At 49.4% G+C, this 15,308-nt stretch overlaps 1 protein-coding gene across 2 annotated transcripts in view; it reads right to left on the reverse strand.

The window, feature by feature from the left end:
• Positions 1–15,247, reverse strand: part of COL5A1 (collagen, type V, alpha 1) — a 144,887-nt gene extending 129,640 nt beyond the window's left edge. For both annotated transcript variants that reach the window (XM_009998856.1, XM_009998855.1), the window contains exon 1: positions 15,148–15,247. In XM_009998856.1, the coding sequence (XP_009997158.1) occupies positions 15,148–15,247 (100 nt within the window). The remainder of the gene's footprint in view (positions 1–15,147) is intronic.
• Positions 15,248–15,308: the final 61 nt, after the last annotated feature.

The raw sequence follows: 15,308 nt of genomic DNA on the forward strand, positions 1-15,308 counted from the left end.
AGCAGGAATAAAACACAACAGCAACCAAGAGCTACATACTCTGTTACTGCTGCAATTCCCATGGGACTGGAGACTCACCCACCTCAGTTCCCAAAAGTGCTGAGAGCTCAGAGCTCCTATTCAGAGAACTGTTAAGCCAAAATTCAGTCTTCCCTTGGCCCCACCTTGGGCACCCAAACCCAGCATCCATCCCTGGAGCTTTGCCATCATCTGACCAGAACAACTTCTCTACAGCCCTGCCCAACCTCAGGACTTCAATTCCTGTCCCCACAGAACCTGAGAATTTAAAAACTGCCCAAAACACCCAACAACATCCTCTTGCAGATGACCAGAAGGGCAGAAAATTCAAGGTAGATCTAGAGCTTACTGGAGTGCTAGGAAAGATGGCAGAGCAGGACACCAGCAGGACACCAGCAAGGCCCTTCCCAGGCCAGCTGCTGCACCCATGTGAAGAAACCCAAGATGAAGTTAGTCTTTCCCTCCCCAAGCCATGCTTTTCCCAGCAGACATCTCTCCCTACCAAGACCAAACCCAGTTTTGCCCATGAAACCAAATAAGAACTGGTCATCAGTCAGGGTTTGGTGGCTGCATTTCAGCTCCTGAAGGCTGGTCCTGCTGCAGAGATGCAGCTTCACCCCCCATTGGTGAAACAGAGACAAGAATCACTCCCTCAACTGCAGCTCAAGCCTGGTAGTAATTAATTTCATCTAGTTTGACATTTGAAACAAATGAAGGAACACACTTCCACCATCTGGAAAAGTGCATGTTGCCACTTCCAATCATTTGTGCATCCACTTGTGAGTGTGTGCAATAACATTTGGTGTTTTTACATATAGAGAAGGTAAATGACACATCAAGGCATCAAGAGCAGCCCAGCACCACTCATCAGCCAGCTGAGCAAGAGGCATGTTGAGGAGTGGAAGCAGCCAAATGAGGTAAGAAAATATTTGGGAAACTGGAGACAAGGCAAATGCCAGGAATGATCAGTGTATTTTAAGACTGATTTATATGTGGAACATGCTTGATATTCTCTCTCCATCACTAAAGAAGCAATATGTGAAGTAATTTGTACCAGGGCACACACAATAGCTCAGAAGTGATCTGTGCACACTTTATGTGCCCTCATTTATTACTCAAAGGGAGGACAGACCTTTCATAGCTACAAAAAACAAATGTCCTTCCCAAAGTGCAAAGAGGTCACAGTGTGTTCCTCTTTTCTTCATTAACATGCTGAGATCTTTTCCAGAGCAATGAGAAGGGAGGAGACATTCCCTTTGACATTAAGGCAGACATCCCAGACAATGTAACATCAGCTGCATACAAGACAAAGCCAGGAGAGTCTGGAAAGAACTCTGCCCTTTTCCAGAGCCATGCTGGCCCCTCTTGCCTATTCCTGTCAAAAAACACCAGGACATGCCTGCAGAGAAGCTCCAGTTGCAAGTCCATCACTACCTACATGGATAACAGGATAAAATCATTTCATATTAAAACCAGGACAATACAGGGCAAATTCACGACGACGTCCATTCGAAGCAGCCATAAACCCAGTGTCAGTGTTGCTGGTGATGGTGGAATGCAGCAGGAGTTTACCACTGAGCAAGCTGTGTGAAAAGGCTCAGCAGAGGCTGGAGTTGCTCTCCCTGGGAGGCTCCCCAGGTGACAGTGCCAGGGGCAGTCAGATGGCAGAGCCAGCTCTCAGCACCACAGGATGCTCTCAACCCCATAAGCCACGGGTGCCACTTCCTTCCAAGGTGCTGATCCATCACCTGGCAGCTTTCCAGAGGCACAGATGAGGACTGTGGCTTGTCTAGAGCAGGTTATTTCACCTCCCAAATCCTCCGATGATTAGTTCTCACTAGACTTTACTTCCTAGAAGAATTTTCCACATGCCTTGTTTAATCCCGTGTTGATTGACATTGCACAGGCACAACAAACCTGCCTGCATTAACACCCCTCCGTATCATCCAGTGCTCACTAAAATGGAAAGAAAGGTGCTGAAACAGATCTATTCCCCCAGATACACTTATTGGGGCACACGTGCAGATTTCCTTCCTCAGCATGAGACAACCCATTTGTTTCAGAGAATTAGTCTGGTTGAAAAAGACCTTTAAGATCACCAAGCCCAACCATTAACTCCATAGAGTTGAGCTCAGAGCAAGACTATATTCTTAAACACCACATCTACATTTCATAGAACCTCCCCCTCAATCCCCTCATCTATTTTCAGCCTTTCCATGGACTAACTTTTAAGACACTCTGAGCATTTTGTCACCATCAGAAAAATCAGCTTGACCCCACAAATCACAACAGGGGCAGGTATATGGGGAACCCATCCAGGTTCCCCAGAAGCCACATGAGCTAAAGCAAAGATGTGGCAGATTTCACTCCCCCAAAAGCAGATGTTTCAACTTCATCCATTAAAAAAAAAACAACACCCCAATTGGCCAGCTCTTCTCCAGCAGAAGGCACTCAGCTATTTCCAGGCTTGCAGGGATTGTGCTCATTTTAGCAGCAGGGCTGTTCATTATTTGGGATGAGTGTCCCCAGGGCAAGGAGGGCCCCAGTTTGTCTGGCCAAGGCTTTGGAAAAGGGAGCTGCAGGGAGGGAAGCATGCTGGGTTATTCTAAATGTGCAGAACATCTTTAACTGATGTTCTGACTCCAGAAGTTTCAGAGCATCTAAATTTATTGGTGCAGATTTTTAAATACCTTTAAATAAGGATCCCAAAGTTCTTTGCAGACATTTTCGCACTCAAAACAAGCCCCAGTTTTGGTTCTGGTTCATGTTTCATAGGAAAAATCTTAATCAGCTCAGTGTTATCCAAGCCTATTCCCATTACCACAAGAAATCCCAGTGCATTCTCCCAGGCTGAATCCCAAGCAGCACTCCAAATGCTCCAAAAACCGCCAAAAAAATGCAATAAGTGAAAAGCAGAAGCAGAAAAAGAGATGAAGGGCAGTTTTGTGATTTAGGCCTGATGATGCCCCTTCACTGTCTAAATTCCCAAGGTCAAGAGGAGTCAGCTCCCAGCCCTGCATCCACCTGCAGCTCCACGTGGATGGACTCCTGCAACAGGGCAGTGCTGAGCAAGCCAGACTTCTAAGCCAAAAAAGCAAAAAAATCCTGTCTCTGCAGAGCCACAGGGCCCTGGGCCAAGGCAAAACTCACTGAAAGCACCAAAGGGTCAGCCCAAAAGTCCTGGCCCATGCAGAGGGATGTGCTCCCTTCAGTGCACAGGCAGCCTCCAAGCAGGGGCCACCAAGTGCCACCTCCAGCATCCTTGGGCACCCCTGCCTCCCCACAGGAGCAAAGGGCTGATGCTGCCCAGTGCTGAGCTCTGCTCCCAGGCAGCATCTGACAGGCAGACCCTGCTTTGGGAATGTTGCTGTGGTTGGTAAAGAAAAGAGGTGGTGAGAACTGCAGAGAACTTCACCCCCTGTCCTGGCCCTGCAGAAGGTTCAGTGTGCCCTGCTGCCTTTGCTGTGCACAGCCTGGTGAGCCAACAGCCTTCAGCACATAAAGGCTTCACTGCTTCCTGATATAGCTCCTTCATTACAGAGCACTGGGAAAATTGCTGTTTCCAGAGCAGATATGGCCCTTATTGTTTTTCTGGTTTGCATCCTGCAGGGAATCAGGACTGAAGTTTTAAAAAAAAAAAAAAAGGCCAGAGTCAGTTCTAGGCACTGGGTCTGTTTGCTCCTCCTCCCTGTCCCAGCTCCTGAGGTCAGCAGGGAAAGCATCCAACAGTTGCAGAAAGACAGATTGTTTTAATTTAAACATTTGAGAGAGGCAGAGTGAGGAACTTTCTCCCCAAGTGTACAGGACGTGATAACATGCCTCTCCCAGCCCTGCAAACCCCTGCTAGAGAACATTCCACACAGTTTTCCAGTGTGAGCACTTGCCAGCCTGTGCCAGAGGCAGCAGCAAGATGAGCACAGCTTCCTCCTCCCACCCTCACGTCACTTTTGGATCACAGAAGAGATGAGGGGATTGTTCTTAGTGATCTGCCCTCCCCGTTACACAAAGCAGAACACCCAGCAGCATCAAGAGGGGAACATCAGCCTCATCAAGAGCAGCATCTGCAGCCCCAGGAGAGCAATTCTTATCCTTAGGGAATCAACAGCTTTCCCAGATGGGACACTGAGCAGCAAACAGACTCTACACTTGGAGGATGGACAGCCTTGTGCCCTCCAGGCTCTGAGAGGCACGTCCTGTGGGGCTCCTGCCCTGCCACAACCATCTCCCCTGCCTTGGGACCCCCGTGGAGCCAGACACCAGCAAGTGCAGAGCAGCTCTGCCCACCCCACACACTTCATCCTGCCAGAAGCTGTGGCCACAGCCAGTCACACCTACCACCCACCTCACCTGTAGCTTCCAGGCAACACCAACAGGAGGGTCACAGACCCAGTGCTTTGCTGCACAAACCACACACAAGCCACAAACCACCAACTCCTGCCTTGCTGCACCCCTGGATCAGCACCACACTGTGGCATCATAAGGACAAGCATCCCAGCTCCCAGATCATTTTATATCAAATAGGATTTGTGTTGAATTTTCCTTCATCTTGGATCAAAGCTGTGCTGGGCAACTTCATTTGAAAGCTGTTTATGGAAGTGACCTGAGCATCAGGTGGGCTAAAAAGATGGTGAGCTCAGCTTTCTACTGCAAGTATATTTTGATGTGGGAAGATAAATCAAATCCTAAAGCTTTATTTTTTTTTAATAATTGTTTTACACCAGAGGAATGATTTCAGAACTGAAAAATCCAATGGCTGGGAATCAAAAATGTAAATATTTCTACGTACTGTCTCTCAGGATTCATATTCTGCCAAAATAGCAAAGCAGTACTAGCCAAGATGCAGGGTGCCTGCTGCTGCACACCCCTGGCTGAGGGCACTCTGGGTGCTTCCTTCCCAGGACAGTGAAAAGCAATTAGCCAAAATGCTGATAAGCCCCCAAGGAGGGTGTTTCAGCCACTTGAAAAAGGAAACCTGTAAGTGCAGGAGCCCAAGAACCTCAACTCCATTAAAAAAAGCATTAACTTCTCATCTGGCTCCTGTTTTCAGGCCTCCTGGCCACCACTGCTGGTTTATTGAGGTTGTCCCAGCAGTATTGATTAAAGGAAAATCCTGGCCAACTCCCCATCCCACCCCTTTGGCATGAACCCACCCCAGCTCCCCACACCCCCTCCCACATGTGCAACCCACAAGCCACATTCCTGTTTCCATCCCTGTGCCAGGGGGTTAACCAGCCTGGGGCTTGGCAAGTGAAGCTTTGGGGCAGGAAATTTAAAGAGCTTAATTTAGTGGGCATTTACCAGGGCCAGGGAATGTACCCAGGGGATGGCTCCAGGCACCCTACAAGCTCTCACATCCCACCACCCTGCTCTGACACTGCAAGCCCTTCTCCCAGGATGGTGCAGGAAGGAGGCAGGACCCTGCTGGCACCCATTGCTCAAGGTGCACCCATTTTTCTCACCAACATTTCAAGAGATCCTCTCTCATGTGTCCTGGTTTGAGCCAGGACAAAGTAAAAGCAAAACTGGCTTCATCCTGGCTCAAACCAGGACACCCATGGCAGCAACTTCACAACATCACTAACATTTACTCTACCTGTTGGAAGGAAACCACTGGCTGAGTATGTTAGGGGTCTCCTCAGGCATTTGGAGGAGGATTTCCCTGGGTACCACTAGGGATTTAAAGCAGCTGAAAACGAGCTCACTAACCCTACAGGCTCCAGCTGTTTGTTTTGCCAGGAGCCCAATGCATCCAGAATATCCCCCAGGTTTTCTGCACAGGGCCTACACCTCCAGCAGCTGCCTCTGGAGCCCCTGCCAGCTGTAATTGCCAGCTCCAAGCTACAGCTCCTCGCTGACTTTGAGGTGCTTGAACACTTCAGGAGATCCCAGCTGAGATTTGCTCTCAGAACTCCCTGAAGGTGCAGTGAAACAGGGCTGTTTGGCACCAGCTGAGACACCTGGCTTGGAAGCTCCTTTTTTTTCCCAGCTGAGATTTGCTCTCAGAACTACCTCACGGAAGGTGCAGTGAAACAGGTTTGGCACCAGCTGAGACACCTGGCTTGGAAGCTCCTTTTTTTTTTTTCCATTTCTTTTGAGCAGAACGACACTTGTATTCACAGTGACTCATCTCCTTGACCTTTCTATTCACTTTTAATGGTGCAAGCTGGAAATAAGGGCATGCAAACAATGCATTCATTATTCAGCTGGTGAACTGCAGCCCTCAGACCAAATCTCTACCCTGCAGCAGAGACAAGTACACAGAGTAAATGTCTCATTCCAGCACATCTAGGATGAGCCCCCTCACAGACCACACAAACCCACTGCTCTTAGTTTATATTTGAGGGGTGCAGCTGAATGAACTGCACCAAAAACTGCTGTGTGAAATGCTGCAGGAGCACAAGAGATCCTGGGAAACCAGCAGTGTCATCTCCAGGAATTCAGCTGCAACGAATTCTTACTTAAGTATTGTCTTGGAAACAAAAAAAGGGGGTGGAGGGAGGAACAGCAAAGGAAAAGAGGCCAGAGAGGTTCCATGAGGCTCCACAAGCTCAGCCAAAGCTCAGACTCTTTCCTGTATATCCACAGCTCAAAAAATAGAAACTCCAGCTGACTTGCAAATGAAACTCTAAATCTGGCCACTGTGACTGCCTGACAGCCCCTCCAAGCAGGGACCCCAGCAGACCCCTTGGTGACCTCTCTTCTCCAGGAGCTTCCCCTCACCAACCTCTTGCAGCATTTCCAGCAGAGCTGCAACCCCCCCGGCCCCTGCCAGACAGAGCAGGGGAGCACAGAAAGGCAGGGGAGAAAAGGGCTTCAAAGAGTTTGCTTAGAAGCTGAGCCAGGAAAAAACTTATTACTTTATTTACTCTGAAGGAATTAGCATCTCCCTGGCTGCAGATGCACAGCTTGATCCAGGCAGGAATGGCATGCAGGGTCATCCCAAGCTAACAGCAAACTTTAGCTGCACTTCAGCTGGGCAGCTCATTCATGGCTTCAGCAAGGCACAGCTTCCCAAGGAGACCAAAAGGTCCCCCAAACAGGCACCTCCATCCCTCCTTAGGAAAACAAGGTGTCTTGCTCTTTGGGTGACATCCAGATGCTGTTGAAACCAAGGGAAAGTTGTCCCTGAGCACAGCAAGACTAAGGTTTGGCCTTCAAATCTTCCTACAGTGAGCCCAGAGCAGCAGGGCTGAGCACAAGGAATCCAGCACCAGGCATGGGAGATGACTCCAGAAATCAAACCAAGCCTGTAGGGATGAACACCCTTGCCCACTGCCTGTGGCAGAGCACTCAAAATACACTGAAATTCCATCCTTAACTTACAGGTGAATGTCACCACCCCAAAACCAGCCTGACATCACCTTACCTGACCTCCTGCTCCTGCCCACAGCACAGGCTTAGAAGGCAAAATCCCACAGGGATACCCAGCCTCAGGATCCAGCACCCCACTTCCATCTGCACCCTTCCACCTTCCAGGGGACTTTCTACCCAGTAAACTGAAGCACCCATGTGGTGCCTAAGAGATCCTCTGCCTGCTTTGGATGTCATTTCTAAATCTAATGCTTTGTAGTGAAGAGCAGACAGTGTAACAGCCTGGTGGTCTGTGTTTCACCCCATCATATAATCTGCAAGAAATCTATCCAGATCTGAAGGCAAAATCCAGATAACCTCCTGGGTTTGCAGTGGGAGGCACCAGTGTTGCTAGACAGGAAGACATCCCAGAGAGGAAAGTAACTTATGAAGTAGAAAACTCCTAGACCACAAGCACTAAGATAACCTGAGACACAGGGATGAAGAGAGACTCTTAGAATAGTTCAGTGCTTGAAAACACTTGTCCTGTTGGTACCTCAATGTTCTGTGTTAAGGCAACACCTCCATGCCAGGTTGAATACCAGGAAACAGGATCAGGCCCCAGGGCATGGGAAATACAAGGACATGTCCAAAAGCTGGAAGAAAGTCTGCACCAGATGTCAGGAATGAGCATTGATGTAGCTCATTCCACTCATTCAATCCCAAAACTATCCTTTTTCTCTCCAGCTTATTACACAATCTTGAAGGAAAACTCCAGCACCATAAATACATTAATTCCATTTTCCTACTTTAAAAAAAATGACATCTCTCATCGTGGTGAGAGCTTCCAGATGATGCTAAGAATCCTGTTGGCTTCTGGAGAGAAAAAGAGCCCAGACACAGAGCAGTCAGCCTCAAAAATGCTTTTTGTGCAGCTCCTTCACTTATTTATATTAGAACTAAAGATTTTCCAGACACATCCACAGAGAAACCACGGCATCATTTGGACACTTCACTCAGTCCTAGGCTTCATTTCAAGAGCCTTGAAACTTGCCAACAGCAACCCAGTGGCTAATTACACCATGTTGCCAACCTAAGTTTTTTCCATCTAACACTAGATTTTAACAAATATTTTCCATTCTTTCATGTCTCAACTTTTTTCCCTGGTTTTAGTCGTTCTTCTTATACCAATGATTTCTTTATTTGTTTCACACAAAGGTTTGTTTCAAGAAAAACTCCCAGCTTGCAAACTCAGTACCCATCCCATGAGCTCCCATCTGGTTAGTACAAAAGAAAGCTTTGATGTGCAGCAAGGTCTGGCTGCAACTGGAGGAGACAGTCCCAGGAACATCTCCCAAGCAAGCCCAGGAAGGCAAAGAACAGGGAATGCACTGCCTAGGCTAAACAACTGAAGGTATGAGTAGGTAACAGGCAACAGCAGGAGGCAGAAAAATACATGAAAGGTCTGAAGATTGCATTCTGCTTGCCTTGGTCAAAGATTTGCACGCACAGACAAACAAAGCTGCTGCTCAGGACACTTGTGCTGGTGCTCAGCTAAAGAGGAGCAGCCAAACTCCAGCAATGAAAGTGTTTCTGCTCCAGGTGTGATGCTCTGTCTTCTCCAGAAAGCAGTGTCTACCTGGAAGGGTTTCCCCTTGCAAAAATTCCCCTAAAAACCTCCCAAAAAAGCCACCATCCCATTAGAAAGGAATAAAACCTACCAACATCTTCAGACTTACTCCTGACAGCTCTGTGCAATAGCTGCACTCCAAAGGGCTCATAACCAGAGAAATCCAAAAACAACAAAAGCCAAAAAAAAAGGCACTGAGGAGTCCTGTTCCAGAACTTCACCAAGCACTGAGAACCCTTCAGAGCCCAGCAAAGCCAGAGCTTGGAAGGAACCACAGGAGGAGCAGTGCTGTTGGCTGCACAAGCCTTCCCTTGGGGATCCCCACATGTCAGCAGGCACCAGGGGAACTCCCTTCATGGGCACAGTGTCTCCCAGCACCAGGTCCTACAGCTTATGTCAGACTTGCCACATATCCAAGATAGATTGTTGCAATCCATTCTAAAAAGGAAGCTAAAAGTCAAGGACCTCTGCAGATAGTGCAGGGAAACCAAGGGAGATGATCCAACTGATCTCCAGAAGCAGCATCAATCATGTGTGCACATGCCTCTGTGGTGACACCAAGTGTGGGACAAATCCCACACATCTTAGATTTGACCCAATTCCAGCAGATGACTGTCTAAGGCATCAGCATTCCCAAAATATCCTCAACAGCAGCAGTATCACAGACCTGCAGAGTCAGGGCTCCCCTAAAGATGAGCAAAACTCTACACTGGATAAAAGCACAGAATGGAGAGTGGAAAAACTCTTCCCGCACACTAAAAAAGCCTGAGAAGTGTGTTCTGTGGTTCATTCCTGATGTATTTGCCAGATAATTCTTCTCATTTTAAACAGCAGATTCCCTATGGGTATTGAGAAGGTGTCACCAGGTTTTCAACAGAACCTAAATAATATTTTAAACCTTTCTCTGCAAAATAATTCCTTCTCTAGAACAGGAGCTGCACCCTGAGGGCAGGGCTGCTGTCAAACCAACCAGGGGAGAGCACTCTTGGGCCAGTGTGTACATACATGAAGTGCCAAATTTACCCTTGTAACACAGCAGGGACTTCCCCTGTCTCAGGAGCTGCTGCACTTCAAAGTCCATCCACTGGACAAATGGAGTCACTCTTCAGGTCACTCCAGACCTGGGCACCTCCACCCCAAAGCCACAGGGCACACTGACCAGTCCTTGCTGCCTGGCACTGGTGCCAAGACGGAGGCCAAAGAGGCTTCTACCTCAACTCTTAAAAGTCCTTTAGGGCTGAGCAGCCTGTGATGGCAACTTTGGTTTGAACAAGGTCCTAGACCCACCCCTGCACCCATTGTTTGCTGCCATCCAGCAACCCAGGGGCTCAGCTCCTTGCTCTTCCCAGGTCCTGCCATTCTCCCAACACATCCCCAGGCAATCACACAAGCACATCCAGAGCAAAGCCATTGGTCACCACAGTGATACTCATTTGGGCACTTTTTACAGAGTTGTGTCCCCAGGGACCTGTCCCCCCTTTCCTTCCTTCCTTACCCTTCTGCTCTTCCCAGGTCCTGCTGTTCTCCCAACACATCCCCAGGCAATCCCACAAGCACATGCAGAGCAAAGCCATTGGTCACCACGGTGATACTCATTTGGGCACTTCTTTTACAGATATTGTCTCCCCAGGGGCCTGTCCCCCCTTTCCTTCCTTCCTTACCCTTTGCAGCTTTGCTGGACCACTGAGCCCCCAGTGCTCAACCTGCTGGTGGGGAAGCATTCCCAGATGTATCAGTCCATGCAGTTTTCCCAAGTGTAGATTTTCATGTCTACACAGAGGGCTTGGGCATCCACCCTCCACCCTACTGCAGGAAAGGCAGCCCTGCCACCCAGCCCAGCACCCAGACAGCACAGGGAAGGGGAGCAGGCCAAAGAATCAGGGTGCAACAAAATAGAAAAAGTAATTGCTAAAAAATTAATTGCTGATTTCCTTTCCTTCTACAGAGGAAAAAAAAAAAAAGACAAAAGAGTTTCCTGGAAAGTACTCCCACAGATTTATTTCTGAAGGCCAGACAAAACTCAGATTACCTAATTCACATCTGTAAATGGCACTTCACACAAATGCCTCTGCATTAGTGGCATCTGCCACAGCAGCACCTTCTGCTTCTCAGCATCTGTTGCCACACTTTGTCTCATCATATGGATTATCTCTCTAATTCAAAGCAGTTGTAAGAACACTCTGAGTCTGTGCCCTGAATCCAGACTGCAGGACAGATGAGGAAACTAATTCCCCAAAGCAGAGATGGACAGAGTACTAGGACCAGACCTCATCTTAAGAAAGATCAGACCTCATCTTAAAAAAGAAGGCACATGCTACCCAGGGTGACAGGACATCTATGTGTGACTAAGGGTTTGACCCTCTGGGACAGTGACAAAGATTTTCATGTTGGAGCTCTGAGAAGAAAAGTTACTTCAGAGTTCAAGTGATGCTGAGCAGGACAAGCAGTGCATTCCTTCAGAAAGGAATGAACCTGGAAACTGTCTCTTCCAACAGAATGGAAAGGGCAGGGGCAGGATCCACTATAAATTAGGATGCACATCCCCTTCACAGTCCCTCCCTGTCTGTCCTAGGGCAGATTTTGTCTGCAAGTAACACCAAGACAGTTTTGTTTCCTGATCACCCTTGCTCTGTGAGGTGCTAGAGGTCAGGGGCAGCAACACCAGCAGGCAAATCCTCACTCCTGTCCCTTTTTGTCCACCAAAAAACAGCCACTCTTCAGCAGGCTTTGCCTTAGAGCTACCCCTAAAGACCAGAGATGAACTGGGATTTCTCCAATCCCTAACAAACCCTTGCAGACAACACTGCAATGCTGCAGAGCCAACATTCCCCTTCACTTTGGTGGGAGCCACCAGAACCAGCTCCTTGACCCCGAGTTGCAAACCAGCTCCCACAGCCAGCACAGCAGTGGCACTGCAGGGAGGGGAGTGCAGGAGCAGCCTTCAAAAACCATCTCAAAGGGAATGATCAGCAAAGAGTTTTCATTTGACCCCAGTTTACATGGAAAAATAATATATTACCTCAGCTGAAGGCCTCTCCCAAGTCCCCAGACAGGCATGGCCAACAGCTGGGTGCTTTTAAGTTGCAAAGTCCTGTTCCAATCTGGCAATGCATGGACAGCAGAATCCAGGTTTTACACTGGAAATCAGATCTGCCATCAATTCCAGACTTATAAGGTCATATTTCTTCTTGTAAAACAATATCAACACTTTTGATTGGCAAAATATTAAACAAAACACTTTCAACTAGCTGGATAAAGAGGACTATTTTGTTTTTAGCTGATTCTAGATGAGTGGGGAAGAGCCAAGGAGAGAAGCAACAGATGGTAACAGGACACTCCATTTCCAGCATTATTTCTTTTCAAGGCCATGCCATGTATTCTTATTACAATTCTTTTTGCCACTAAAGGAAGCTGCTGCATCCAAAAATATTCACCCAGAAACCTGATTCAATTTTATGGGGATTTGTAAAAGCAGAGACAGATTCCAACTTGGTCTGCGGGTTAGATTTTTGTGTGACATCATCTGTTAAAATATGGGAAAATCTGAGCTGGAAGGGCAGTGATCAGAGGCAGTTCCCTTTGTGTTGCCTTTGACACTGTCTCTTTTTTTCTGGAGACCCTCTGAGGTTCCTTCTCCCTTTCTTTGGGGCCACCTGAGGGATCTGCTTCCGAGGACTGAGAAGATTCACCACACTGAGAAGCCAACCAAAATGAAACCGAAACAATCTCAGCTGAAATAAAACCAGAAAGGGCTTGGAAAGATTTTTTAAAAGAGCCAGAAAGAGCATTAGTCAATGCCACCAGCAGTCCCAATCTGACTCCTCCCTCAGCCAAATTATTTCATGTCCCATTAGGAGGCTCATTAGGACAGCTCAAAGCCTTTCACTGCAAGAGTCATGACTTGGAGCTGCACATTGGCCCTGCAGAAGCTCTCCAGCCACCCAGGGCAGCACCAGCTCCAGCCAGCCCTGCTTCCTCCAGCTGCAGGACACAGCTGGACCCAAACGGGGCAGAGAAGTTCCCAGGTAGCTCTGAAAGCAGCTGGTCGGAAGGACACACCCAGCAGGCAAAACGCCTCGGGATGCTCAGAACCCGTTAAAACTCTCACCCAAACAGACGGAAAAAGGAAAGTTGACAAAGTTTCCCTTGGAAATCCGCTAGACCGGGAATTATTCGTTTTCAACTTATACAAAGTAACAGCCCGGCCTGGCTGGGGGAGCCCAGAAAGAGTCAATGGGGAGACTGGTTCTTGTGGCCAGGGAACTGCCCCACCAGCCCTGGGCTTTGGTGACACAACACAAACTCTTGCAGCAGCTCCGGCTGCCGGGAACTCGCCCTGCAGGGACGTTCTAGAGGCGTTTTTATTCATTCAGCTCCTTTTCCATCCCGCTCCGGCTTTTGCAAGCAAACCATTCATGAAAGCATTCCTGGGACGCCCACCTCGCCTTCCTTAAGGTCATTGCAAGAACCCAGAAATCACAATCATCTGCAGCCCCGCTGCCACCCGCAGAGCCCCCCGTTCGTCGTGGTAACGCACAACCAGCCCCGCAAACACCCTCGGGGAAATAATGCCCCGAGCAGGCAAAAATCAAACGTGAAAACCGAACCCCAGAGAGCTCAGCTCTTCAGGGCACTTCTCTCTGTTTCTCAAGTTACCAACTCCATCCACTCAGACTTTTCAGATCTCCAAACCGCCAGCAAACTGCTGCTCAGCCCCTCTCATGAGCCACCCACCCCCCAGGCAGCCCCCGAGTGTCCCCTGCAAACTCAGCAAACACTCCGAGCACACACACACACACACACACAACTTCCCCAGCAAACGTGACACAACACAAACTCTTGCAGCAGCTCCGGCTGCCGGGAACTCGCCCTGCAGGGACGTTCTAGAGGCGTTTTTATTCATTCAACTCCTTTTCCATCTCGCTCCGGCTTTTGCAAGCAAACCATTCATGAAAGCATTCCTGGGACGCCCACCTCGCCTTCCTTAAGGTCATTGCAAGAACCCAGAAATCACAATCATCTGCAGCCCCGCTGCCACCCGCAGAGCCCCCCGTTTGTCGTGGTAACGCACAACCAGCCCCGCAAACACCCTCGGGGAAATAATGCCCCGAGCAGGCAAAAATCAAACGTGAAAACCGAACCCCAGAGAGCTCAGCTCTTCAGGGCACTTCTCTCTGTTTCTCAAGTTACCAACTCCATCCACTCAGACTTTTCAGATCTCCAAACCGCCAGCAAACTGCTGCTCAGCCCCTCTCATGAGCCACCCACCCCCCAGGCAGCCCCCGAGTGTCCCCTGCAAACTCAGCAAACACTCCGAGCACACACACACACACACACACAACTTCCCCAGCAAACTCCCAAGTCTCCATATCTTCCCTCCCCGGGCAGTTCACAACCCACCCGGGGAAGGCAGAGCTCTGGGAACACACTCAGCAAACCCCCAAGCGCTCAGTCCCACTCCTCCATGACTGTAAAAGAAAATACATGACATTCCAGGCTCTTTTTTCTTTCCCTGGCTGCTTGTCTGTTGCACATCTGCTCCTTCCCGGAGCTGCCTCTCGCCACAGCCACAACTTTAAGGAGAAACCCTGCGAATTTGGGTCTGCGGGGCAGGGAGGGCAGAGCAGCCCTGGGGTCCCGAGCAGAAGGGGCTGCAAAGCTTTTGTGTCCCGCAATCTGCTGCTCTGATGTGCGGGCTGAGAAGGGGGGGAGAGCAGATGAATTCTGGACAAGGAAAGTTTCTTCTCCTCAAGGAGGAGGAACCAGGCAACGAGGGGTTTCCAGTTCACTTCATATACGTTCTACAGACCTATCCCCGTGGATACACAAAGAACTAGAGGCTCCAGAAAACACATCCTGACTTCTGCTCCAGGGAAAACAAGCCGAGCCCAGGCACAGGCAGCTCCGCTCCGGGAGAGGAGAACAAAGTTTGCAGTTTTTCCCCCTTTTTCGGGCCCCCTGACAAATGGCACCGGGAGACTCGGGAGCTGAAGGAGGTTGGGTGGCTTGTTGGGGGTTTTTTGGTTGGTTTTTGCTGTTGGTTTTCCCCCCTCTATCCCCGCAACGCACTGAACAAGGCACGGGGAGCGTTTTGCCCCGCACAAAAGCCCCTTCCCCTCCGTCCTCCCCCCGCACCCGCCTCCCTCCCGCAGCCACCGGGACCCGCAGCCCCGGGGGTGGGAGGGTTGGAGCCCTGAGGGGCCTCTTACCTGCCCGGCCAAGGGACAGGGCACCCAGCAGCACCAGGACAGAGGGTACCGACCAGCTCCGTATCCAACTGCGCCTTTTCCACCGCGTGTGCGTATCCATGGTCCACAAAAAACGGGGCACCAGGCTCGGGGCAATTCGAAGGGGAAAAACGGGGTGGGTG

Source organism: Chaetura pelagica, unplaced genomic scaffold, assembly GCF_000747805.2.
Source record: "Chaetura pelagica isolate M959 unplaced genomic scaffold, ChaPel_1.0 scaffold405, whole genome shotgun sequence".
In the NCBI taxonomy this organism is placed as follows: Eukaryota; Metazoa; Chordata; class Aves; order Apodiformes; family Apodidae; genus Chaetura; species Chaetura pelagica.